Source organism: Pinus tabuliformis, chromosome 9 (assembly GCF_031772625.1).
Source record: "Pinus tabuliformis cultivar Carrire ecotype Pingquan chromosome 9, CPIR1, whole genome shotgun sequence".
Taxonomy (NCBI): Eukaryota; Viridiplantae; Streptophyta; class Pinopsida; order Pinales; family Pinaceae; genus Pinus; species Pinus tabuliformis.
In genome coordinates, this window is record NC_142307.1 from 1,981,336,585 (window position 1) to 1,981,364,323 (window position 27,739).

The 27,739-nt window shown below is 38.0% G+C and overlaps 1 protein-coding gene across 3 annotated transcripts in view; it reads right to left on the minus strand.

Moving 5' to 3' along the window:
- Positions 1 to 26,297, minus strand: part of LOC149156953 (uncharacterized) — a 446,383-nt gene extending 420,086 nt beyond the window's left edge. For 2 of the 3 annotated variants that reach the window (XM_089445442.1, XM_089445441.1), the window contains exon 1: positions 25,712 to 26,297. In XM_089445442.1, the coding sequence (XP_089301568.1) occupies positions 25,712 to 26,056 (345 nt within the window). In that variant the 5' untranslated portion in view covers positions 26,057 to 26,297. The remainder of the gene's footprint in view (positions 1 to 25,711) is intronic. The other variant, XM_089445440.1, reaches the window with a different exon arrangement.
- Positions 26,298 to 27,739: the final 1,442 nt, after the last annotated feature.

Consider the following 27,739-nt stretch of genomic DNA (forward strand, 5'->3'; position numbering starts at 1 on the left):
GCCGTTGATTAAGGACTTAATTTCGGTCATTGATATGTCAACAGGAAAAGTATAAGAAGAGGCTTGAGGGTCACTTCGAAAATACACTAGAGCGATCAGTCATTCTATTCTCTAGAGCAGGGTTTGCTAAGAGAGATAGAATTAGTGATCGGAAGATGTAGCTAAGGGAAATTTGAGTACAGAGAGAAAGAAAGGCAGAGATAGTGTCGAGAGAATAGCGTAGTAGCTGAGGAGAGTGACGCAGAGCCAACCAGGGCTCACGCAACGCGACGCAGAGGTAATCGAGAGTTGAGCAGAGCCTTAGAGAAGCCAGCGTTGCTGACACAAAGGGCTAGAGGGCTGACGCAGGGCCTCCTAGGGCTGACACAAACACATCTTGGGTGATGCAGGGCTAGTTTTGGGCAAAGAGGGGTTGACATAGTCCAAAGAGAGGTTGACGTTGGGGTTTCTGGGGCAAATTTGTGTTGAGTAGCTGCCAGAAGGTTTATCCGAGGTTTTAGCCAGGAGATTTGTCAAAAACTGAGAGGTATTACTGCCAAGGAAATCCTCTGTTGGGTAGGCCAATTTCGGCACCCAGATTGTACTCTAATATTGCTTAATAAGAAAACCCTCAGGTAGCTGCACCAATTTTTCCACATTGGGTTTTTCTGGGGACATTAGTCCAAAAATAATGGTGTCATATGGTGTGTTTGTTTCTGTTTCTTTTAGTTGTTGATCTGTAATATGTTGAGCATGCAATAGTGTTTATTTTCAGTATTTACATTGTAAATAACTTGTTAAGGAAAATAACAAGTAGGTAGGAATAAATCAGATAAAGTGCATGGAGGGTTTCTAACTAAGCAAACTTAGAAACTTCAACAGTCTATGGTGTTCTTCATTCTCCTTGCAAAATTCGCATTGGGTTGGATCAAATCATCATCTGATTTTGCTATCTCTCCTTCCAAATGAGGATTATGGATCATTTCCTTTTCATTTTATTCCTTAATGGATACAGAGGCAGGGATTTCATGATGTGGTATCTAAGGCATGGGAAAAATGGGTGAAAAGGTCTCTTGTCTTTATATGGAAGAAAATAAATAAAGGAAGCCAAGCAAGCTCTAAAAAAGTGGGCAAAGGAAAACCATTCATGCTGGGAGAAAGAGATCAAATAGCATCAAAACAAATTGCAAAAAATTCAACAAAGAATGAAGCAGAAGACATATCCCAGGAAGTATTGCAAGAATAAAGGATGGAGTTCTCTCTTTATCATAAGATGTTGAAGGCAAAGGAAGAAATGTCGCATTTGAAATCTCACAGTTCATGGCTGAGTGCTAGAGATAGAGATACAAAATTCTTCCATAACCAAGCCAAAATGAGGTAAAAAATTAAATGCAAGCTAATCAAAACCCTAGATTTTCCCTAAAACATAAAATAAATTAGACTTTATAAAATATGATTGACTAAAAGGAGAATACTAGTGCCTACTGTATTTTTTTGGCATATGGGGTCACTTAAAGACCCCCTTGAAGACATGTAAATAGATCTAGGGTAAGATTTACGATTTTCCACTATAAACCCTGAAAAATCACCTAGTACCTTACTAATTGATTACTTCAATATGATTCAAGGGAGTGTATTCCACTAATAACCTTCCATGAGCTTTAACAACAGAGATTTGTTTAAGAAGAAATAAAAAGAATGCACCACCACTACTGGGGAAGCACAATTACACTAGCATCAATTCATAAACAAACTCCACAAGATAAAGTGATACCAGTTACTCAAGAAATGTTCCAATCTTCAAAACCCTTAAAACGAATATCCATAAAGAATCCATACACAAGAAAATCTTCACAAGAAGTTGGTGTAACTATCTATTCATAACCTTTTGGGGTAAAAAAGTAGACAAATAGTGATGTTTCTCCACAAGTAGCAACTTACAAATGAAAAGTGCTTCTCTTATTTATATGAGAGATCAAGCACTCTCATTAAAATAAAAATCCCTAAGAACATAAGATAATGCCTTTATCTCTTACAAACCCTAGAGATAAGGCCATAATACATAAATATGCATGATACAAGAGTGAATAGGCCTTAAAGACCACAATAATGCTCCCAAAGTGAAGTAAATATGCTCTAATGCCAGGTCATCCATCATAAATGCATGTTCATCTTCATAGGTACGACATGTGTGATTTCCTACAATGGATGACTCACTCAACAATTATGTGCGGGGGCTCCAAAAAAGAAACATTCCCTCCAAAGGTTGTAATGTTTCATTCTTCAAATGTCATATCATCTCATAAAGGTGTAACGTCCCATCATCTCCAAGGTGTTATGATTTCTCAAGAAAGTGCATCATCATCATCATCCTCCAAAAGGAGTGGAAGAACCTCTCAAAAAGGTAGGAAACCCTCCGTAAAATGTGAAAATAGCCCCTCAACACCCTCCAAAAGACTCAAGATTATTGTCCACATCATATCCATGCAAAGTAAATCGTCCAAGAAGAGGTAATAGTGCCCAAATGTGAACATTAATCCAAGGTATGTACACAAGTCAATGCAACATAAAAAGTGATTAACATCTTCAACTTCACAATAACTTATAGAATTCATACCATTTTCCAAATTTAGGTATGGGTGGGTCATCATTAACCCCTGTTAGGTATGATAGTTCCTAAAAAGAGTGGTAGTTTCCAAGAAACCCATCTCGGAAAATGTGTGATGATAGATGGTATGAGTGGTGTTGCATAGTCATGTAAGATTATGTAAGATATTCATCTGCATGAGCACTTTTATAGAGGGAATGCTTATGCATTGAGTTATCCTTTCCTCGGCAACGTAACTTAATACCCCTTTCTTGTTTTTTTCTTGTTTTCTTTTACTTCATTTCATAGAGTCCCCTTTTCTTGTTTATGAATTTTATTCTTTGGTGGTTAGATAATATTATTTAATCTCATTTATTTGTGTTTTATTGCATAGGACTTGAGGTAATGTTTGCTTCAATGTGGGGAGTAGAGCTCAAGATTCACTTTGGATTTTGACTTATGTGTTATCCCTTCATTTTCTTTTTCATTTTGAACTTTATTCCTTGCTTTTTCTCTAATCAGCATCAAACATTCAAAACCGGTCTTCAAATGAGATTATGAAAAATGAACCCATATGTGTGACATAAGAAACAACCCAAGATAAAGAACAACGAAGATGGGAAAGATAGAACATGTTATTTACAAATTAGGATGTGTACATGTTACACCATCAAAGTCCCCCAATTATACCTCTCTTCCCAAGAGTGAAAACACTTTATCACCAAGGTGAAAGAAGGGAAAAGGCACAAATTCAAAGCTTCAATCCATTATCCAATACTTTCATGCCAATCACATGTCATAAACACTTGACATGAAACAATGAACAAATGTACCTCATGTGTGCCGATCACCAAAATCATCAAAAGAGTGAGCTAAGCATGATGTGAGGCATCTTCAAACAACTATCTATAGAGAAAAATATCCTCTAGTTACCCCTAAGACGTGAGGGGGTAATAGTATGTAACCTTGGAAACTAGTACTTAGCCCTAGGAATTGGTTGTTGATCCTTGGACTTGATATTTGGCCATGGGACTTGCAACCAAGAAGGCATGACAATGAAATAAAGGGTAATTTTAGTAGCATCATGGAGGAGAATACTACCACACCAACATAGGGACTAGTGATGAAAATGTAACTAGTATCGATCTTCATAATTGTTGTCTAGCTCATGACATCATGTAATTCATATGTATTTGTAAAAGGAAGAAAAAGAAAAAGTATTGTAAAAGAAAAGAAAATTTATTTTTATAAAGCATGGGTTTCATGCTCATTTTATTTTGTTTCTAGGTCAAAGCACCCATTGAGTGCTTCTCGGATTTGTGTCATAAGTCATTGTCCTTTCCATTATGTACTAGACCCTTCTTGGGCTTGTTGACCACTACGTGTCAACGACCCATAGCAGTACATCCCATTTTTTCGCAAAAGGGATAACACCTGATCGATGTGTCTGTGTCAACGAGCTATCATCATCAACCTGATCATCATGTTATAATGTAAACCCATTCTGCATGTATATGATGCAAATAATCTCAGCGGAACTGTGTCATGTATGTAACAACCTACGTAAACCTACCTTTCTAGTGACGATCTCCATTCTGAGAGGTTTTTTGTCTCACCGATCCAATCTCGAATAGTTAGTAGAGTTTTCCCCTCCAGTCTAACCCAAAGATGGAATGCATTTTGTCACTAAGATCTTAGGCGAGTCCTAGTGTTCTAGATCGAGTCTATGTAAAAGTGATTTTGGAATAATCCTAACTATTTGGTTAGGTTATTTTATTACAAATTGCTTGGTCTGTTGGATTATATTTGTGTCGCAGAAATGAGTAGTCTGTGAAGGTCCTTTACAAATGGGCTTTCCCCCTTGTGATGAAAAAAAATATGAAAATCATGATGTAAAGCGTCTTGAGGGTTGGAAAAATAATTTATCCCCTCATAAGTTAATTAATTAAATTTTTTGGCCAAAAATTAATTAAAATACTAAGCCAAAAATTTAATTAATTCTAGGTCCTAAGTAAATTTAAATTCTCCAAAGGCAAAATTCGTCGGTCCTAAAAAATTAAAATTTGAAAGGTCCCGGGACTAAAGTAAATTAATTATTTTGATAAATTTTAAACCTTTGATCCCTAGGGGTTAAATCAAAGTCAATTTTTGGAGAAATTAACTCAAAAATTCTATTTTTGAGTTAATTAAAATGCATTTAATTAAAAATTTCGAATTTCCCCAAATATTTAAATATTTCGATGGATGAGATTAAAGAAATTTTAATTTTCATCAACGGTCGAGATTGCTTTAATGAAGATCACTCGAACTAGCCGTTGGAGGATTTATCTTTAAATAAGAAGTCATTTGTCAAATAATATATCCGATCTTTGAGTCGTGTGCTTAGCAAAAAGCTCTGGTGTAATCTTTTTTTGAATAATAAAGAAAAACTTTGGGGTTAAATTCTGTCGGTGTTACTCTTCATGGGAATAATGTAAGATGTGTTACTTTCATGCATACTTTTTTCTAAAGCCATTGATGATAGCATCTGAAGAGTGATTTGAATACAGGTATCTTGCTTAGTCGTTGGGGTTGGATAATAATTTAAATTTTGAACGTAATAGCAGGTATCTCTATTTGTCTAAATTTTATTATTATTTTCTCGCTCTATTTTTTATGGCTAGATTGATTTTTGCAGGGAAATCTTGATTTAGATCATCGAACGTTAAGGTAAGTTTTCAGTTGAACCAACCAACTCCCGATCTGTATTTTTTGAAAAGTCTAGCTAAATCAGCTCTAGGCTTATCATAAAATTGTTGTTGGTGATGCATGAAGGGTTTTGAGTTAGCGCCTCTTTTAAAATTTAAAAAATCTTTTAATTTTTTGTGCAACATAATGATAGATCTGGCTACTTAGAGCCTTCAGCTTGTAATTATTGTAATTTAACTGGGTTTTTGGGTTTTTTTTTTAATTTCATCATTTTGTATATCGTTTCTGGATGTTTTTTTTTTCTTTTTTGCAGCTGCAGATCTAACGGAGAATTTTTGTTTGAAGCCAGATCTAGGCCCTGGAGGTTAAGATCTGGCCTCGATATCACTTTGCAGGGATATTATTCAACTTTTTTGTAGTCCAAGGGTTTTAAAATTTTAAAATCTGGAAATTTTACAAAGGTTTCAAGGCAAAATCTGAAGCATACAAATATATTAGTGTGAAATTTGATTTTTCTGGGTTTATTTTGGGTTTTCTGAGGCTACCATTAGCTGCTTGTGACTATTTCCTGGGGTTTTTAGTTTTTTTTGTTGCAGAAAATTTTGAATTTTTTTAAGAAAACACTTATCCCTCCATTACTCCAACCTTCATCTCCCTCTGCTTGGTTTTTTTAGCCCATTCAGAATTTTGAATTGTTTGCAACAAAACCCGTTCCCTCCTTTCCGACTACCTGCAAAACCACATCCTCTCCTCCTGATAGCAATTGCGTCCTCATCTAATCCGCCATCCTCCCTCGCTGCCTGCAAAACGCTACCATCTTTCACTGCAGCTCATCTCCCTCATCTCATCCGCAGTCATTCGAAGCTTCCAACTCCTCAAACCTCCGTCCAAAGCCACGACCCTCCCTTCTCCATCTTCGAATCACGTCCCTTAACCCAGCTCGCTAACCTACATCTCTTCCTCAGTCAAAACTCCTCTCTGCGGCTCCCTCCACCCGCGTTCTCCTCATCCACCCTGCATCGAACCTTCAAATGTTGCCCACAGCCTTCATCTTCTACTCTCATGTGTCCTCCCTTAGCTCCCACTGCCATATCCCTTCTCCTCGAGATCCATTACCTTTCCGTCGTTGTCCAAACATGCACACACTCAAAAAAACATTTGACTCATTTTTTATTTTGAGTATGCATTAGGGATAGTGTGTTTGCATGTGTTTTTTAATTTGATTTTCTACCTTTGTACTTTGGTAGATTCATTTTCATTTAAAATTCAATTTTTGTCTTAGTTGTTTTTTTTTATTTGTTTTATTTGATTTGATTTCATTTTTTGTTTTGTTTTTGTTTTACAATGTTTTTTATTTTTACTTATGATTTAGAGTTTTGTTTTGATTTCTTTTTCATATTTTTTTTATTTGAAAACATTTAAAAAACATTCAAAATCTAAAAAATTTAAAAATAAGTTGATGACTTTGAAATTGCTAAGGAATTAAATCAAAAGGAGAATTTGTGCCCTCACATTTAAAATTTTTTAATTTTTATGTGCCCTATAGCCCATAAAAAATTTAAATTTAATTAAGTTATTTTGATTTTTATTCTTGGTCACATTAAAAAAATTCATTGCCACATTAACTTTGCTTCATAAGCTTTAGCACATTAGAAATTTACCTAAGGGATAATTAAAATTCTAATCTAAAGTTCCTCTTTTTGTGTTAAGTGTAACATTTTAAGTGTAGAATTTTGTGGTATTGATTTCTCTATTGTCAAACGCGATTAATGTTTCAAAATCATATCTAAAGATTGACTATAGGAGAAAGATAAATTCTAGATCTGGGTTATTGAATAAAATCATTTTAAATCTAGAATCAGTGCTTAGCAGTTAATTTTCATAATTCTAAACTATATTTAATTTCTAGAATATATTGCATGTTAAAGTTTTGGCCGTTTACATTTAATCATTCTTAGTCGTCACTTTCTCCACATTTATAAATTGCTCTCGATATGATCTGATAATCACCCTATAAGTGACCTCAGCTGAAGATTTATTAAACAAAAGGTATTACAAACCCGTGTGCTGGTGTGTGTGTTCTGTGTCATTGAAACAACGGATTGATCAGATTGCCAATACACAAAAAATAAATGGAAAGACAGCACAAAAATATAGTAAGCAACACAAAGACACAAGAAGTTTTTAATAAGGAGTTCACTCTATTCTCCAGGGCTACGTCTCTGGTCCAGCTTCAGTGGTGGCCTTGTTTTATTATGTCTTTCAACAGAGAAATTACAATACAGGGACTCAATATGAGTTCTCCTGAAGCAGATTTTGCTTGGCAGGGTGGTTCTTGGATTCCCCAAGCCACTCGGAGTTCACAAACTCTTATTCCTCCTACCAGCTCTGTGACTCTCGGTCTACAGTGGAAAGAGCCAACTGTGATGCTCAATCCTGACAAATTCCTCTATGGGAAGGCTTGATTCTTCAAGCTCTCTAGTGCTCGATGCTACCTGCGGTTAGATTGGCCCTCTGTCTCCTCTGCTTGGCTTTACTGCTCTCTGTGCTCAGTCCTCCTCTCAAGGTTCATTGTTCACTATCTCTCTTGGTCGCTTGGACTCTTCGTTCTCTCTCTATCTGAATCCCCATTCAACTGTCTTTGTTCACGGCTTTATCCATTCAGTCTCCATACCTGTTCGGTTCCTCTCCCGCTTGCGTCGACTTGCTTGCCGCCTACGGGCTTGAAGTTCCCTGTTCGGCATCAGCATGAACGCTCGGGAGGTAACCACGTGTCCTCATTGGAACAGCACCAGCCTGTTCATCGATTCGTTTCTTTCTCCACCGTGGCGGTCAACGGATTCCAAATCCCCTTAAATTGTGACTTAGTTCCCTGTCAGTTCCACTCTGTCTATCGAACGCAATCTTAGCCGTTTGATCTGGGCTCCTCTAGATCCAACGTCCTTCGCACGCCGAGTGCGGTTGACTTGCTCAACCGATAACGCGCGATCACGGCGATTTTTCTCTCACCTCCATTGCCACGCATCGATTACTGAGTGGGATCGCTCCGCTCTCCTCCAAAACCTCTTACCATTCAAGGGCGCCCCAATCAAACCGCCGGTTTCCAGGTTGTGGGTCCCACCTTCTTACGATGGCGCTTTACGTTTCTCCGCCCATGGTCCTCTGGCTCCCAACGTGACCAAGTGCTTAAGGCTCTACCATTTCAACCCTATTCGCCCAGGCGCTAATCGCGCATTAAAAACCATCTCCTTTTCCCATTTTGGGGTTCCCAGGGGCTACATCAACCTCCTGCGCAGTCTCCATGGACCTCGGTTAGTGCGCTTTGATCGAGGTCCTCGTCGTTCCGTGTCAACTGCCATGGCCACTGGTTCAGGGCGTTTTCGATTGCTGTTTTTGGATTCTTCAAGGATTTGTTTCATCCCGATATAGTCATGGTTCTATGACAGTCGTTTATGGATCCGATTTGGATCACAACCTCCCAACTGAAAAGCTTTTGGACCACCAAAAGTTGGTTTTCTTAAAGCATCGACTAAGTGAGGACACTGTTGTCTCACTTGTCCAATCTCAATCCACTTCGCACTGCTCGGCTTCGAACCTTTAAGCCCAATTCCGAGGTATTCCACCTGTCCACTGCGCGTTGTCCTTACCTTCCTGTCCAGCATTGTATCTTCCTGCAACTCAATAAGATATTCAGGTAGTAGGTAATCAACAGACGGCAATTGACTCTGCTCTTCAGGGTCCTCAACCATTGAAGGTTCAAACAACCTCAAGCAATTTGCATTCATGACTGAGTAGATGTGCATGTAAGCTGGCAGACCAAGGCGAAAAGAATTTTCACCAATCTTCTCAAGTATCTTGAAGGGCCCATACCTGATAGGTTTTAGCTTCTTGCCTTCACCTTGCATCCTGTCCTTGCTGATATACAGCCAGACTTGGTCTCCAACTTGAAAACTATGCTCCATCCGATGCTTATCGTGCCTAGCCTTGTACTTGGCCTAGCTCTTTTTCAGTTGTTCCTGTACTTCCTAGTGGATCTCCTGGATCTGTTCAATGAACCTAGTTGCCCTGTCCACATCACTGTGTCCATCAACCATGGTATCTTTACCAAAGACAAAATCCAAGGGAGACCTTGGTATGAAACCAAAGCAGGTCTCAAAAGGAGATCTCTGGGTAGAAGAGTGTTTGGCTCTATTGTAAGCATGCTGCACATAACACAAGTGTTCATCCCAAAGCTTAGGGTGCTTGCTGCAATATCCTCTCAGTAACTGGATCACTGTCCTGTTAACTACTTCTATCTGGCCATCTATTTGTGGATGAAAAGCAGTGCTTTTCTTTAATTTGGTGTCCATTAGTTCCCACAGACTGGACCAAAACTTTCCCACAAATCGAGTGTCTCGATCAGATATAATAGAAGTGGGTAATCCAAAATGAACCCATACATGTTCAAAGAATAATTTTGCAGTTTGTTCAGCTGTAATCTATTTACTACAGGGTATCAAAATACACATTTTGTTGAACCTATCCACAACAACATATAGATAATCGTGACCCTTCCTAGATTTAGGCAGTCCTCCAACAAAATCCATGGAAATGCTTTCACAAGGGTGAGAAGGAACTGGCAATGGAGTATACAAGCCTAGTTTTCTGTTGCTGGGCTTGCTTTTAGCACACATAGCACACCCCTTTACATATCTAGAAACTGTCTCATTCATTCTTGGCCAATAGCAAAACCTTTGCAGCTGTGCAACTATTTTACTTACCCTAAAGTGACCTGATATCAGAGAAGTGTGTTCTTCCCTAATTATCTTTGCTCTCTCAATTTGTGGAATGCAAAGTTTCCCACAATGATATAAGAGTCGGTCCTTCACATGATAGTCCAATTCTTCTACTCTTTTGCCTTGACTCAAAGTTGCATATACATCTTTAAAGTCCATATCCTGAGCATACTATTCTATGTAGCTTTCATGCAGCACAGAATTATGCTTAAGTATGGTAGATGCATTTATAATGGGTCTAGATAACATGTCTGCAACCTTGTTATGTATGCCCTTTTTATATCTGATGACTAAATGAAACTGTTGTAGAAAACCCATCCATCTGTAATGTCTTGATTGTTGCAACTTAGTTTAGGAGTGTAGGTATTGTTTCCTTGCCCATTAAGTAATGTTTCCACTTTTTCACACTTTGAACTAATGCATGCAATTCCTTATCATAGGTAGGATAGTTAACTACTGCAAGATTAAAAGTCTCAGAATGATAACATATGGGTTTACCGTGCTGTGTCAACACTGCTCCCATGGCATAGTCACTGGCATCAATTTGGATTTCAAATGGTCTTTGTAGATCTGGCAGTGCTAGTACAGGTGTTGTACTAATTTTTTCTTTCAAGGTGTCGAAGGCTTTCTGTTGTTTGCCTCCCCACTGAAACACCTTGTTCAATCCTGTCAAAGCATGTAAGGGAGCTGCAATTGAGGAGAAATTTGAAATGAACTTCCTCCAATACTGTGATGCTCTGAAGAAGCTTCTCACTTCTGTAGCAAACTTTGGTTTAGGCCAGTTTACAATGATTGCCACTTTAGAGGGATCTATTTTCAATTCATCTCCCCCTACTATATGACCCAAATAATTTAGAGAGGTTTTGCCAAATTCACATTTGGAGAGTTTAACATAAAGTTTTTCTCCTTTCAAAACATCTAATGTCTTCTTAACATGCTTTAAATGTTCTTCCCACGTTTTATTAAAAATCAGAATGTCATCCAGATACACAATAACAAAATTATCAAGAAAAGGTCTGAGTACATCATTCATTAATCTCATGAAAGTAGCAGGGGCATTGGTCAAGCCAAAAGGCATAACCAGTCATTCATACAATCCCTGTTTTGTTTTGAAAGCAGTCTTCCATGCATCTTGCTCTGCAACTTTGACCTGATGGTATCCACTGTGCAAATCCAGCTTGGTGAAATAAACAGCTTCTTTCAATTGATCTAAAAGATCATCTATGCGAGAAAGGGGATAACGATTTTTGATTGTTGTCTTATTCAGTGCTCGGTAATGAATGCACATTCTCCACGAGCCATCTTTCTTTCTCACCAAAACGATTGGTGACCCACATGGTGATGTGCTAGGCCTAATGAACCCTTTCTCGAGCAACTCCTGCACCTGCTTCTTGATTTCAACATTCTCTAAAGCAGATAAACTGTACATCCCAATGTTAGTAAAAGGAACATCTTGCTACAAAATAATATCATGTACTATTCCCTTTTTGGGTGGCAAACCTTGAGGTTCTTGAAACAAGACATCATACTCTGAAACAATCTTTTCTATATCAGCTTGCTGATCAGAATTACAGCCCTCAAATACATTGGTTTTATCAGTTTTCTTTTCCTTTACAACCATTAGTAAGAATTGTTTGCATGAATTTATCATTCTTTTCATCTGTCCTAAGTTTATGAGAGTATAATTATTCTTGAGCTTATGAGCTCTTACAAAGTATTCGATTCCATCTTTAACAAGTAGACACTTGTTCTCGGCTCTATACAAAATAGCCTTTCTATCATACAAGTAAGGACTTCCTAAAACAATTCCACATATATCCAAAGGAATTACATCTAACTCAACCTCATCTACAAATGTTGACCCAAAAGAGGACTTGAGTTTGCACTGTCTAATCACTTGTAGTTGTGCTTTATCATTCAACCATCCTAATGGGTATGGCTTCTTATGAGGTGTAGTTGCTAATCCCAATTTCTTTATAATTGCTTCAGAAATCAGATTTACTTGTGAGCCACTATCAAACAAAGTATCAATCTTCTGATTTTTGGAAACAACTCGAATATGAAAAAGCTCATGCATTTTTCTCTCATGTTCTTCATCAATAACAGATTGAACAGAATTACTAGTAGATGCTTCAGAATTCTTACCTTTTAATTCTGAAGCATCTACTAGTAATTCTGACCAATCTGTTATTTATGAAGCATCTACTAGTAATTCTGAAGCATCTACTAGTAATTTCTGCAATGATTGTTTCATCTCCTGAGTCTGACCCCAAATCTTTCTGAATAGTTGCAGCAGTCTTCTTCTTCTTGCCCTCAGACTTCTTAGGTCTCAGCTCTGGATGCAGAATCCAACAGTGCTCATCATCATGCCCCTCCTTTTTACAGTGAGTGCATGAGGCTTTTCCTTTCTGTGCAGTGTTAGCCTTCCTTGCTTTCCACTTCTGCTTTCTTTTCTCCTTGCTCTTGCTTATAGTGGGTTGGGATGGTCCCCCAACTTCTGGATTTCCATTCTTTCCTCTAGCTTCTAGATGAGTAGCTTGTACAGATACCTCATCTATACTAGTGGGATTAAACATGAGGATGGTGTGCCTCATGTCGCTATGTATACCACCGATGTATTTCAAAAGAGTTTCTGGTGAGTATAATGAAATACCCAACATCAATGCTCTCTTTCTGAACTCTTGAGTATACCCTTGTACACTTTGCCCTTTCAACTGCCGAAGAGTTTGTCAACTCATCATGGCTTGTTGCATGTAGGCCAATGTATAGAACTGCTTTTTGATTGCAATAAAAAATTCACTCCAGACAGAGATGGTCTTACCATGCTTCCTCATGTCAGCTTGGGTTCTGCCTTCCCACCAAACCAAGGCAGTGCCCCCTAGGCGAAGGCTTGCCAGCTGAATCTTGCTCTTGTCTGAGTCTATATTTTGTACTCTGCAATACACATCAATTTGTCTTATCCAATTGTCCAACTTCTCAGCATTTAGCTCTCCATTATATATAGGCAAATCAAATTTAACATCTAACTTAATCAAAGATGCCTTCTTATTATGCACAGGGCTACTAGGAGGTGTAGGGAAGCTTTCTTCTTTCCCCTTTCCTTTGGAGTGGTCATGGGAATGAGATTCATCTTCTTCTTTATCTTGCTTAGAGCCTGATGAATCTTCACCCTTATGCTTTCTAAAGTCCCTATACATTTCCTCTACCATAGACTTTATAGCTAGGAAACTTTCTATGAATTGACGGTCTGGCCCTATAGAGCCTTCTTCTGACATTGTCTTTCGAGAATAGACTCTCCCAATTTCAGGATTAGTTTCCACCAACTCTCCTTCTCCTAATTTGAGCTTTGATCTAGTGAGCATTCACAACTAAACCAACACAAGCTTGTCCAACCTTACAGCCTAGAGCTCTGATACCACTTGATCTGATAATCACCCTATGAGTGACCTCAGCTGAAGATTTATTAAACAAAAGGTATTATAGACCCATGTGCTGGTGTGTGTATTCTGTGTTATTGAAACAACGGATCGATCAAATTGCCAATAGACAGAAAATAAATGGAAAGACAGCTGAGAAATATAGTAAGCAACACAAAGACACAAGCAGTTTTTAATAAGGAGTTCACCCTATTCTCCAGGGCTACGTCTCCGGTCCAACTTCAGTGGTGGCCTTGCTTTAATGTGTCTTTCAACAGAGAAATTACAATACAGGGACTCAATATGAGTTCTCCTGAAGCAGATTTTTCTTGGCAGGGTAGTTCTTGGATTCCCCAAGCCACTCGAAGTTCACAAACTCTTATTCTTCCTACCAGCTCTGTGACCCTCGGTCTACACTGGAAAGAGACAACTGTGATGCTCAATCCTGACAAATTCCTCTATGGTAAGGCTTGATTCTTCAAGCTCTCTGGTGCTCGATGCTACCTGCGGTCAACTCGGCCCTCTGTCTCCTCTGCTTGGCTTTACTGCTCTCTGTGCTCAGTCCTCCTCTCAGGGTTCACTGTTCACTACCTCTCTTGGTCGCTTGGACTCTTCGTTCTCTCTCTATATGAATCCCCGTTCAACTATCTCTGTTCACGGCTTTATCCATTCAATCTCCATACCTGTTCGGTTCCTCTCCCGCCTGCGTCGACTCACCTGCCGCCTGCGGGCTTGAAGTTCCCTGTTCGGTGTCAGCATGAACGCTCGGGAGGTAACCACATGTCCTCATTGGAACAGCGCCAGCCTGTTCATCGATTCGTTTCTTTCTCCACCATGGCGGTCAACGGATTCCAAATCCCCTTAAATCGCGGCTTAGTTCCCTGTCAATTCCGCTCTGTCTATCAGACGCAATCTTAGCCGTCCGATCTGGGCTCCTCCAGATCCAACGTCTTTCGCACGCCGAGCGCAGTTGACTTATAACGCGCGATCACGGCGGTTTTTCTCTCACCTCCGCTGCCACGCATCGATCGTTGAGTGGGATTGCTCCACTCTCCTCCAAAACCTCTTATTATTCAAGGGTGCCCCGATCAAACCACCGGTTTCCAGGTTGTGGGTCCCACCTTCATACAATGGCACTTTACGTTTCTCCGCCCACGGTCCTCTAGCTCCCAACATGACCGAGTGCTTAAGGCTCTACCATTTTAGCCATGTTCACCTAGCGATGCGCGAAAACCAGCTCCTTTTCCCGTTCCGGGGTTCCCAAGAGCTACATCGACCTCCTGTGCAGTCTCCATGGGCCTCAGTCAACGCGCTTTGACCGAGGTCCTCGTCATTCCGCGCCGGTTGCCATGGCCACTAGTTCAGGGTGTTTTCGATTGTTGTTTGGATTCTTCAAGAATTTTTTTCGTCCCCATATAGTCATGGTTCTATGACAGTCGTTTATGGATTCGATTTGGATCACGATAACTTGTTTTCATTTAGTTTATGGTTAATTGAATATTAGGGCACTAGTCTAAAATCATTTCTATAACTTGTTTTCATTTAGTTTATGGTTAATTGAATATTAAGGCGCTTGTCTAAAATCATTTCTATAACTTGTTTTCATTTAGTTTATGGTTAATTGAATATTAAAGCACTAGTCTAAAATCATTTCTATCTTCTGGTAGTGTCTTATCCACCTCAGTTAACCAGGATTAGTTTACATTCATCAAGTTGTTCATCCCTAAGTCTCCTAGAGCCTGTGTTCCATAGGCTACCCTTATTCATTCACCCTAGGGACTACCCCCCTTGACTTGTCTAGGAGAGAGTTTAAACGGAGTGAATAAGGATAAGAGTGTCAGCCCTTACTCTGAGCGTTGCCGCAATGCCTAGACACTTTGTGCGACAATAGGGCTTATTATGTCAAAGAAAAAAAATTATTTTATGTAAATTGGTCATACATTACTCCTCCACCAAATCGGCCTGCCCTCTATTCAAGTTGGCCCCATAAAGCGAATTCAACCACACAAAAAGACAATTTCTAAGAAGTGCATTTGACCTATTTGAGGATTCAAGCAAGACAAATTCAATCATCACATTTGAAATTTTTAGAGAAGGCACAGAACTAAGCCAAAGGTACAGAACTAAGCTGAAGGTGCAGAACAAGACGAAGTTGTCGAACTGCGCTGAAGGTGACAAACAAAGACGAAGGTGCAGAGCTGAGTCAAAGGAGCAGAACTGAGTCGAAGGTGCAAAACTGAGCTGAAGGTGAAAAACTAAGCCGAAAGTGCAAAACTGAGCCGAAATTGCAGAACTGAGTCGAAGGTACAGAACAGAGTCAAAGGTACAGAACAGGGCAAAGGTACAAAACAGAGCCAAAGTTGTAGAATTGAGACGAAGTTGCAGAACATGTTGAAGGTACAAAACTGAGGTAATAGGCCAAAGGTGCAAAACAGGTCAAAGGTGTAAAACTGAGGTAACAGAATGAAGGTGCAAAAAATGCCAAAGGTGAAAAATTGTTTTATTGGGAGGCTGACTAGGTGGTTGGAGAAGGTCTTTGTCAAAGGGTCTTGGTTGTCTCATTTGATTTGATTTTAAAGGAAAGAAGAGGGATTTTTCCTTGGCTAGGAGCCTACATCTTGTCTCCTTGCTGTTTTGATCTTCATGCATTTATGTTCGATAGTTGCATGATGATAAGAAGATAAAAGAAGACATAAAAGAAGTTAATAAGATTACAAAGAATTCACAAGTAATTATCAAGATAAGAAAATCTTTGTGCTTTTCTAATTTTCTAGCATGGTATCAAAGCTAAGGTGAAGAAAAAGGAAAAATGAAGCTTGAAGATCAATAACTCTCATCATTTTAAGGAATAATTCAAGAGAAGTTTTTAAGGTAGATCATAAGGAGAAATGAAGTCTTATTTATTGAACCCTTTGAAGATCCATCGAAGGACTACATTTGCTAAGAGGAAGGAAGTATTGAGAGATCTTATAGAAGTCTCGAAAGGTAATAAGCTAACTTGAAGAAGAAAGCTACAAGGATACCTAGATTCCTTTATAAGAGTAACATTGTCAAGTTTACCTATGGAATCATCAATGAAATCCAAGAATAAACTCCAAGGAGCTTCTAACTTTAGAGCATGGAAAACAAGGATGGACCTCATCCTTGCAAGGAATAAGGTATTGGATGTGAAAATTTCTAAATAGAAATCCAACTACAGTGACTGATATTATTTCTTCTACTTATTAATTCATAAATAAGATATTCAACATGTTTCTACAACAAATATCAAAATAAATTCTACTTCAGCCTTCACGATTAAAAATACTACGGAAAGCAAATGCAAGGAAAAATACTAGCACAAGTATAATCACAATGACAGTTATTTTTGGACAATCGTCCCCGAAAAACCCAATGTGGGAAAACTGATGCAACAAATGAGGGTTTCTTTATTAATCTTTAGAAAAAATCTCATAAAAGACACAACCAATAGAATAGAAGAGGAATTTCTGTGAGAAATTTTACAGACAATTTTCTCACACTTATCAGCGAGATTTTGTTCTAGGAGAGGACCTGTTGCTCCCTTTGCATCTCTCTATGTCAGTTTTTGCATAGGGACTGCGCAGCCCCAACGTCACAGCCTTTGTGTTGTACCTCCTTTGCGTCATAGCCTCTGTGTTGTCCGTTTTCTGCTCTGTGTCTTCTACGTCTGCACTCCCAACTGATGTCAATACCCTATCTCCTTCTCACTTGCAACACTCCCTCAGATTTGATTTTCTCTTGATGAACTTCGACCAGTGAGAAAATCGATCTTAATTGGGCAACTAAGTATCTCTCTGGCGTATCTTCCAAATGCCCATCGAATTCCTTCTTATAATCCTCTAGTTGAGTAATCAACGGCCTAGATTAGATTCTAATCAATGGCTCAGGTCATATTGACTTGATCCTCGTCTTCTTATAGAAGTTTCACTCATAGTTTGATTGATACCCTTTAATTATTTTAATTTCCTAAGTTTAGATGTAGGCACCCATTAAAAATAATTAATTATTTTAATAAAACCATCTCCGACTGGAATTTCCCAAAACGATTTTTGGGTGGAATACATGTGTCCTAGAATCTTTTCAAATTTTGAGGCTAAGAGCACCTTCAATGCTACCAGAAATAAACACTCCCTCTTAGCGAGGAATGTGCTCTAATAATGCAACCTGCTGAAGCATCATCCTGAATCTATAACATCTCCCTATGTGCTACTGATGTCTAACAACTACTGCTCAAATGTTGCATCTGTACTGTTGCTGACCCTACCACTGCCAACACTGCATCTGTACTGCAACTCCCTCTGCCACTGCAATTGAGAAACTACCTGTTTCTACTACTGAAACAAATTCTCTACCATACCCATCTGCTACCTGAACTGGATGAACATAGCTCTTCCTAGAGATTTTTTGAGTACGTCTGCTACCTGATTTCTTGTGGAGACATACTGCAATTGTACTACCCCATGCTAAACACAATCTCTAATAAAGTGACATCAGATATCAATGTGTTTTGACCGATCATGAAATACTAGATCCTCGGAGAGTTTAATACAACTCTGGTTATTGCAGAAAATATTCTTCACTTCCATCCTTTTCCTTAACAGAATCACAAGCAGTTTTCTAAGCCATATAGCTTCGCACATAGTTGTGTTGGCCGCCATATATTCTTCTTTCACTGAGCTCAAAGCTACCGACTTCTTCCTTCTACAGCAAGAGATCATTCCTCATCCAACACTGAAGCAATACTCGGAGGTACTTTTCTGGTCTACTGAACTACCTACCCGATCTGCATCTGTTAATCCATTCAATCTGACGTCATCTCCTCGGGTGTATTTCAACCCATATCCAATTGTTCCACAAACATATCTAAGAATGTTCCTAGATGTTACCCAATGCACCCTTTTTGGTTCCACGATGAACTGACTAAGGGTATTGACAGCGAAGAAAATGTATGGTCTAGTGTTGACCAGATACATGAGCGACCCAATGAGTTGTCTGTACCAGGTGGGTTCCACCTCCTTGTCTCCTGATGCATCTATTTTCTTCCAGTTGGTGATCATGGTATAGCCATGGGTCGACAATGCTACATTCTGAATCTCTTCAGAATCTCTATAGCATATCTTCCTTTCCCAAGGAAGATCTCCCCATTCTTCTGCCAAACTTTCAACCCTAGAAAGTAATGCATTAACCCCATATCTTTCATGTCGAATTATGCTTCAAGATTCTTCTTGCGGTCCTTTATGAGCCTAGATGACCTTGTTAGAAACAAGTCATCCACATATAATACCAGAATAAGTGGCTCATTCTCCACCATTAGATAGTATAGAATGGGATCAACATCACTTTTGACAAATTCCAACTGCTGCTAACTATCAATCCAACCATACTATGCTCTAGGTGCCTGCTTGAACCCATACAAGGCTTTCTTTAACTTGCAAACATGAGTTCTCTTTTCATGAGTTTCGAAGCCTTCGGGTTGTTCTATATACACCTCTTCTTCTATCACCCCATTCAAGAATGTTGTCTTGACTCCATCTGGTGAATCTCCCATCCCATTTGAGATGCTAGGGATATAACAAATCTGATAGAGGTATATCTGGCTACTGGGGCAAAAGTCTCGTCATAGGCTATTCCTTCTTTTTGTGCGTACCCCTTTTCCACAAACCTAGCCTTGTACTTCTCTATACTGCCATCTATAGCATACTTGATCTTGTAGATCCACCTTGATCCTACAACTGATCTATCCCCTGGTCTAGGTACCATTCCCAGACATCATTTGTCATGATAGAACTATACTCTTCTACCATGGCCTCCACCTAAACTTGATGTTGTACAACTTCCTGAAAGCTAGAGGGTTCTTCAACCTGTGCTACCAAGGCTTGTTACCTATCAGGCTATCTACATTGCCTCTTCTCGATTCTAGGAGCTCCGAAAAACTCCTCTACATCCCTCAGTGTCTGTTGTACTTATCTGTTGGTTCTACCACTGGTGGTGGGAGGCTCAATCAAATTCCCCCTTTTCTTGTTGTTCCATCTGCTAAGAACTATCTAGATTTACTTCTTCAGAGGAAATACTGGTGCTGGTCTCTGTGCTCGATCCAGGTGTTTGTCCTCCTGCTTGTCCTCCTTGTTGCCCCTGCTGCTGTTGGACTAATGGAACATCTAATGACTGGTCTTCTGCTATCATCTCTCGGGATTTCCTGAAAGCTCTATCCTCCATGAACTTCACATCCCTTCTTATTACAATCTTCCTACTTTTGGAAATGTAGATTCAGTATGGCTTTGAGGTCTTGCTATATCCTATGAGGTACCCCTTTTTTGTAGTTTGATCTAGTTTACGACGCTTCTCATATAGAATGTGATATTATGCCACACTTTCGAATATCCTGAGATGGCTCACCTCCGACTTCTTCCCTGTGAAGACACCTTCCGGCGTTTTCTTCCCCAATGCTCTGTGAGGAGTTCTATTCTAGATATACACTGTTGTGTTGCAAGCCTCTACCTATAAGAATCTAGGCAAGTCCTGGTCATACAACCTAACCTTTGCCGCCCCAAAAATAGTTCTATTCTTTTGCTCTGCTACTCCATTCTGCTCTGGATTATACAGAGTTGTCCATTCTCTTTTGATACCCCCCTTTGCACAGAAATCCGTGAAGTCTTTGTCTGTATACTCTCCACCATTATTTGAACGCAATACCTTTATCTTTTTCCCTGTCATGTTTTCAATGAGAGCTTTAAACTCTCTGAACCGATCAAAGACCTCATCCTTGGTCTTTAAGAAATAAATCCAAGTTTTTCTAGAGTAATCATCAATAAAGGTGACCCACTAAGAGCTCTTGTGGACATTAGACCACAAATATTTGAGTGTATCAATCCCAATACACCTTCCACTCTGTTTTTACTCCTGGAAAAAAACTGCTTTAGCATACTTCCCTAGTACGCATCCTCTGCATACGTCATCATGCTCAGTACTAAGCACTGGAACTCCGGTAACAGTCTCTCTGAGCATCCTCAATGCTCCATGGTGTAAGTGTCTCATTCATTTGTGCCATAGTTCATTCAATTCCTTTTCACCATTATGATTGTTGTCTATCAGTGCCACTGGAGACTCGAGTTGCAACTTATACAGTCTGTTGCTTTGAGCTCCAAATTGTCTCCTCTTCTTCCAGCTTGGATGTTTGATGTATACTTTAATTCTAATGAAGTATACATCATATCCCTTGTCCTATAACTAGGACACTGATATTGGATTCATTCCTAACCCAGGCACATGCAAAACATTAATGGCTCAGATGCTTGTTCCTACTTCCGTCTGAAATGCTATGGTGCCTCTCCCTACTGGAGTACACTTAGTTATGTTTCCCATAGTAATCTGGAAGTCCATTTGCTCTTCTTGATAGCTCGAGAAATATTCTCGTACTCCAATCATATGGGCTGAAGCCCTCTATCAATGTACCAAACATCTGTTGACACTGAACTTGACAAGCATGAGAATTCTTCTTCCAATCTAGAAGATAATTCAGAGACATATTGATTTTCCATCCTTCTTTGTGCTATTTTCCTATCGATCTCCGACGCTTTTTTGCCCCAGCAACTGCTGTAGAAAATTTGCATCTTCACCTGAAGACTGCTCTGCGCTACTCCCTCTGTCACTGGCAAACCTCAATCCGGAAATCTTCCTCTCTGTTGACTCAATCAGAGGGAGATTTTCTTATGAAAATTTTTCCCTCCTAGACTAGACTACGCAATTCCTCTAGGGATTCAATTTTCTACCTATGCAGTAATTTCGAATTCCCTCCTCCTCAATGCTGGTTCTTCCGGTCTACACTCCTGCTTAACTCAACTCTAATACCATGTGAAAATTTCTAAATAGAAATCCAACTGCAATGACTGATATTATTTCTTCTACTTATTAATTATGAAATAAGTTATTCATCATGGTTCTACAGCAAATATTGAAATAAATTCTACTACAACCTTCACGATTAAAAATACTGTGGAAAGAAAATGCAAGGAAAAATATTAGCAAAAGTAAAATCACAATGGCACAGTTATTTTTGGACAATTATACCCAGAAAAACCCAATGTGGGAAAATCGGTGCAGCAGATGAGAGTTTCTTTATTAATCTTCAGCAAAAATCTCATGTACAAGATACAACCAACAAAATAGAAGAGGAATTTCTTGGATAAATTTTATAGACGATTTTCTCACACTTCTCAGCAAGATTCTGATCTAGGAGAGGACCTACTACTCTCTTTGCATCTCTCTGCATCAGCTTCCCACTAATACTAATACCCTCTCTCCTTCTCACCTACAACTATCCCTCAGATTCAATTTTCTCTTGCCGAACTTCAACCAGTGAGGAAATCGATCTTACTTGGGCAACTGAATATCTGCCTAGTGTATCTTCCAAATGCCCATCGAAGTCCTTCTTATAATCCTCCAGTTGAGTAATCAACGGCCTAGATTAGATTATAACCAATGGATCAGATCATATTGACTTGATCCTCGTCTTCTTCTAGAAGTTTCACCCATAGTTTTAATACCCTTTAATTATTTTAATTTCCTACGTTTAGATTTAGGCACCTATTAAAAATAATTAATTATTTTAATAAAATTGTCTCTGGGTGGAATTTCCCAAAACAATTTTTGGGTATTGTGGAATACATGTGTCCTAGAATCTCTGCAAATTTTGAGGCTAAGAGCACATCTGATGCTACCAGAAATCAACATTGGAATTAGTACAAGGAAAAGTCAAAGAACCTACAGATGATGCTGGAAAGGAGAAGTACAAATACAATGCATGAACCTAATTGTGGATGGAGTCAAAGACAACTTGACTCCCTACATATCTACTCTAGATACTTCAAAGAAAATGTGTGGTGCTCTCTCCAAGTTATTTACTATCAAGAATATTGGACAAGTGGCAAGCCTAAAGAATGAACTTCGAACTTTCAGAATGACCAAAGATGATATAGTGTCCTCTTACTTTGTAATAATTTCCCGCATAAGAGATGAACTACAAGTTGTTTATGAAATCATTCCTGATAAGGAACTTGTGATTACTGCCCTTCTGGGAATACCAAAGTCTTGGAATGCCTTTGCAGCTGGAATTAGTAGTTGGAAAAAATCTACCTACTTTGAAGAAATGACGCTTATATGTATTCAAGAAGCTTGTCTTTCCTTTATAGGAGGTAAGCAAGAAGAAGAAAATACCTCAAATGCCTACTCTACTCATTTCAAGAAGAAATGAGGAAATACGAAATTTAAAGGGTCAAAGAAGAATCATGGGAAGGTTGACCTTTCTAAAATAGAATGCTATCATAGTCACAAAATGGGACACTATAAGAATCAATGCCCCAACAATCCTAAGAACAAGAAGAGAGAAAGAAATTTGTTGTATAAGTTGTTTATGTTGTCTCGCCCATGTGGGCTATCCTGTCGGACACTCAACAGAACCATTCTCATAAACTTGTTATAACGACCGTCACACTCATGTGAACTATTCCACTAGGTGTTGTATGTGTTATCCATTCACTGTGTGTTTGCGACTGTCACATCCGTGTGGACTACTCTGTTGAAAGTTGCGCATGTATCAAGCCATTGTTTTTATTGATGAAGCTCCACCAAAGAACAAAACTAAGGACTGTGAAGTCAAAGACTTATTCTATTAAGTCTTGGGGGATATTATCCCTTGTATATACTTTTCTTATAGTATAGGTTATTTTTTTAGGTCTTGTAATGTTTCTCTTATGTTTCGCTCTAGGATCAATCCTTCCTTTTTATTTCTAGGGTTTATAAAGCTAATATGCCTTTGTTAGAAAATTCTCAAGTTGCTTTGATAAAGGAATCCCTCACAAGACTAGATTAATGCAAGATGAAGAGGGAACTTTCACCTTTTCACAAAAGATAAGTATCTTGTTCTTTATTTTCCTTTCATTGTTGATTTTCTCTATATGCCTAGCTTCATTTTTGCGTGTTTATAATCCTTTCTCTTGTGTTCTCCTTAGAAAGAAAATTTTGCAGGAATGTCAATAAAAGAAAGTATTGTGGCTAGATTCAAAGGGAGCTTTCAAAGGGAGACTTATATAAAGCTTTGTTGCAAACGAAGCCCTTCAAGAGGAAGCCTTACAAGGTTTGTAAAGGAAGTAACTAAAGGTATGTATAAGATTACAAGATTTGTAGCAAAACTTCATCATATAACAAGGCACGATCTTCGGTCTTCATAATTGTTGTCTAGCTCATGACATGATGTAATTCATATGTATTTGTAAAAGGAAGAAAGAGAAAATTTATTTTTAAAAAGCATGGGTTTTATGCTCATTTTATTTTTTTTCTAGGTCAAAGAACCCATTGAGTGCTTCTAAGATCTTTGTCATAAGTCATTGTCCTTTTCATTATGTACTATAGCCTTCTTGGGCTTATTATGTCAATGAAAGAAAGATTATTTTATGTACATTTGTCATATATTTCTCCTCCACCAAGTTGGCATCATAAAGGGAATTCGACCACACAAAGCAGTGCATACCTCTTTGATGGTTCAATCAAGACAAATTCGATCATCACATCTAAAGTTTCTAGCGAAGGTAAAAAACTGCACTGAAGGTGCATAATAGGCCGAAGGTACAGAATTGAGTCGAAGGTACAAAACAAGTCGAAGGTACAAAACTAAGCCAAAGGTGCAAAACTAAGCCAAAGGTGCAAAACTAAGCCAAAGGTACACAACTGAGCCAAAGGTGCAAAATTGAGCCAAAGGTGCAAAATTGAGCCAAAGGTGTAGAACTAAGATAACAGGTCAAAGGTGCTAAACAGGCCAAAGGTGCAAAATATTTTATTGGGAGGTTGGCTTGTTGGTTGGGGGAGGTAAATGTCAAAGGGTCTTCGTTGTCTCATTTGATTTGGTTCTTGTCTCCTTGTTTTTTTTTATATTCATGCATTTATGTTTTGGTAGTTGCTAGATGATAAGAAGATAAAAGAAAACATAAAAAAATTTAATAAGATTACAAAGAATTCACAAGTAATTATCAAGATAAGAAAATCTTTTTCTAATTTTCTAACAACTATGCTTAGTAATAGAGTGAGTGAGAATATCACCACATCAACAAGCCTTTGGTACACAAAAACAGTTTGTTAGCTTAGTACTAGAGTGAGAATATTACCACATCAACAAGCCTTTGGTACACCAAAACAGTCTATGTGCTTAGTACCAAAGCGAGTGAGAATATTACCACATCAACCCAGGGTCCTACACCCCCAATGCGAACTTTTAATTTCGCAAAGCCTTTGGTGTGGGTAATCCCTAATAATCATTTCACAATTGTTATGCATGTAATTATTCATAACACATCCACGACTATGTTAACACACAATTTAGAAGAGGGGTTTCAATGTGGAATGAGATCCTAACATAGGAATATGCCATTATGACAAGATAGCCTATAACATTGCATACATAACAACCACAAGCAAAAAATGACCTGCAAGGCATGACAACAAAACCAATAACAATTATAGCACTAAAATAAAGAAAAATATCACATAAACCAAAAACTTGCACCCAAAAAACTGATTTGAAAAGCTTGTGCATCTCACAATTCTTATGATACAATGGTTAAAACTTAAAACTCTCTTTTATGGTACAATGTAAAGACTCTAGTGGCCAAATGGGCTTCTCTATCACAACCCATAGCACTAGATTTAACCTTGTCTGCAAGCAAAACGTTGATACAATGGAGTGGCCTCGACGGCCAAACGAGATTATCTATTACAACCCATGGCAGTAGATGCCTTGAAGAAAAACATACTTTAAAGAGAACAGCATCTGTTATAGATAAGGTGTGACCACATGGGCTAATCTATCACAACAAAACGGCAGAAGATTTAACCGCATGCAAGAGACATTTACTGTAGCGTGGGATTTTCTAGCAGGATACATGACTATATATTTGACCTCGTGTAGGCAAAACGTACCTCAATTAAAACAGGGAAAACAAAAGGACAGCATCAGTTATGGAGAAGGCATAACACAATGGCTGCCACATGGGCTCTGTAACCTTATGCAGGTCAACCGAGGTGCCTTAACTTAATTCAGCCACGGAATGATATCAAGATACTGATGTGGAATATACAACAAACGCCACTTCCAAAATCAAAGAATTTCATCTTGAGCAGCAATGCTATATATGTTAAACAAAAAATGGCAGTACAAATATGACAAATAGATGAGATGGGTATTAGATAAAACTTACAGTGACAGTTTTAGTTCCCTCTAGGAGGTCGACAGTGACGAAGACTGAGCCCAAAGAACCACCGTCCTTATCTTTCTCCGCTTTGGTAAAAGCGGACTGCCATGCTTTGTAAACGGGGGGCGTCACCTTCCAAAGCCAAACTCTGCTTTCCGACTTTGAGACGTCAACTTGGTTGGCCTTCAAAAATGCCTCAACGTCTCTCTTCTCCTGCGTCTTCTCCTCCTTCCTGGACGCTGCAACGTCTCTCTTCTCCTGCGTCTTCTCCTCCTTCCTGGACGCTGCAACGTCTCTCTTCTCCTGCGTCTTCTCCTCCTTCCTGGACGCTGCAGCATCACCCCCTGCCATCTTCCCTTTTGATTGATTAGCAGCTGGCAGCCTGCCCACAATAAACCCTAACCCACAATGGATGGCCGGGTTGGCCGAGCAGAGCAGTATAGGAAACAAAGAAACAAAGACTTCGCCCAACCCAATTCTTCCAGACTCGTCACTTAAAACCGAATACCGAACGAGTGTGCAAGTGAACGGGAGACCGTTGTAACTTGTTTTTTTGGTTGTCTTCTCGAGCGAACATGGGGTGACGGTGGTGTTGTGTATTTGAGGATTTCCTGTTAATGTGAAAATTTATGCACATCTTTGCACGGAAACTAAGATACATTTATTTCATTTTATTTCCGGTGAGTTTAAAAAATAAAAAATTAAAGTTAAACGAGCAAGGAGTGATGTAAGAATGGTTCATACAATTATTATGATAGTCTAAAATAAAATTATTATAATAGTCTAAAATTATAATGATAGTTTAGGGAAATATGGTATAATTTTTGTATTAAGATCCTGTGGGGTAAAAATGAGTATTTTGTTGTGTTATTCAAAAGTTTAGTTGTTGTATATTTTTTTACATTTTATTTTTTTCAAATTAAAAGCTAAAAAATCAATTATATTTTTTAATTAAAAATTACACTATCAACTATACTATTATGTTGTCTATGCTTCTATGATATGTAGTTTTTATTATATTACATATAAAAAATTTGACTTAATTTTATCAAATAATAAAATAGTATATTTTTTATTAATTAAACAAAGGATTTATTAAAAATAAAAAGATGTCGTAAAATAATTATTTTCCTTTTTTATAAATTATTATCTTCATTTTCTAGATCCTTGAAAGTATACGGATTAATAAAATCAAGATGATGGTGAAGGTGGTGATTTTAGATAATAATTATACATTTGGAGACCATTATGCTTAGCCAAAAATCTCAAAAACAATTCAATAATAATCTATAAACAATTTTGGATAAAACCTTGTAGACTCTATATGTTGCAATAAGAAATCAAAATTTATTATAATTGAATGGAGACTTTTGTGAGTAGAAACATTCTATCCATCTTCTAGATGTATCACATAATTGAAAAAATTGATAACATTTGAAACCAATTAATGTGATTCATCATCACGATGAAATAGATGAAAAGATTTTGATTTAACAAACATATTAAAAAAAACTAAATAAATAATAATAATAAAGAAAATAAGAAAAAAAATGACTATAATAATAATAAATCAAATCAAAATATTTTATAAAACAATTATATTAAAACTGATAAAATAAATGATCCTAACATTAACATTAATATTAACCTTAACATTAACAAATTAATAAACAAAAAAATACTTGATAATTTAATTAAACTTTAAGAGCCTTTATGATGAAAATTCCCTCTTCAAATTCAACAAACACGTAAACATTCACTAATAACATTCCAAATATTACTAGTGAGCAACGAGTATATTAAATATTCCCCTCATAAAAATTTATTGCTTACCATGTGAAAACTAAAACAATAAATGAATAGAAAACAAAACAACATAATCATAATCGTAATCATATTTCAATTCCATTAAATATTAATCTGCCAGCAGTATCGTCTCCTCCAATTAAATCTAGTCGTCTCTAGCTAGTAGAAATATATACTTTAGACCATATTTAATTCGATAGGCAAACCTTACAAGTGTATATTTAATCA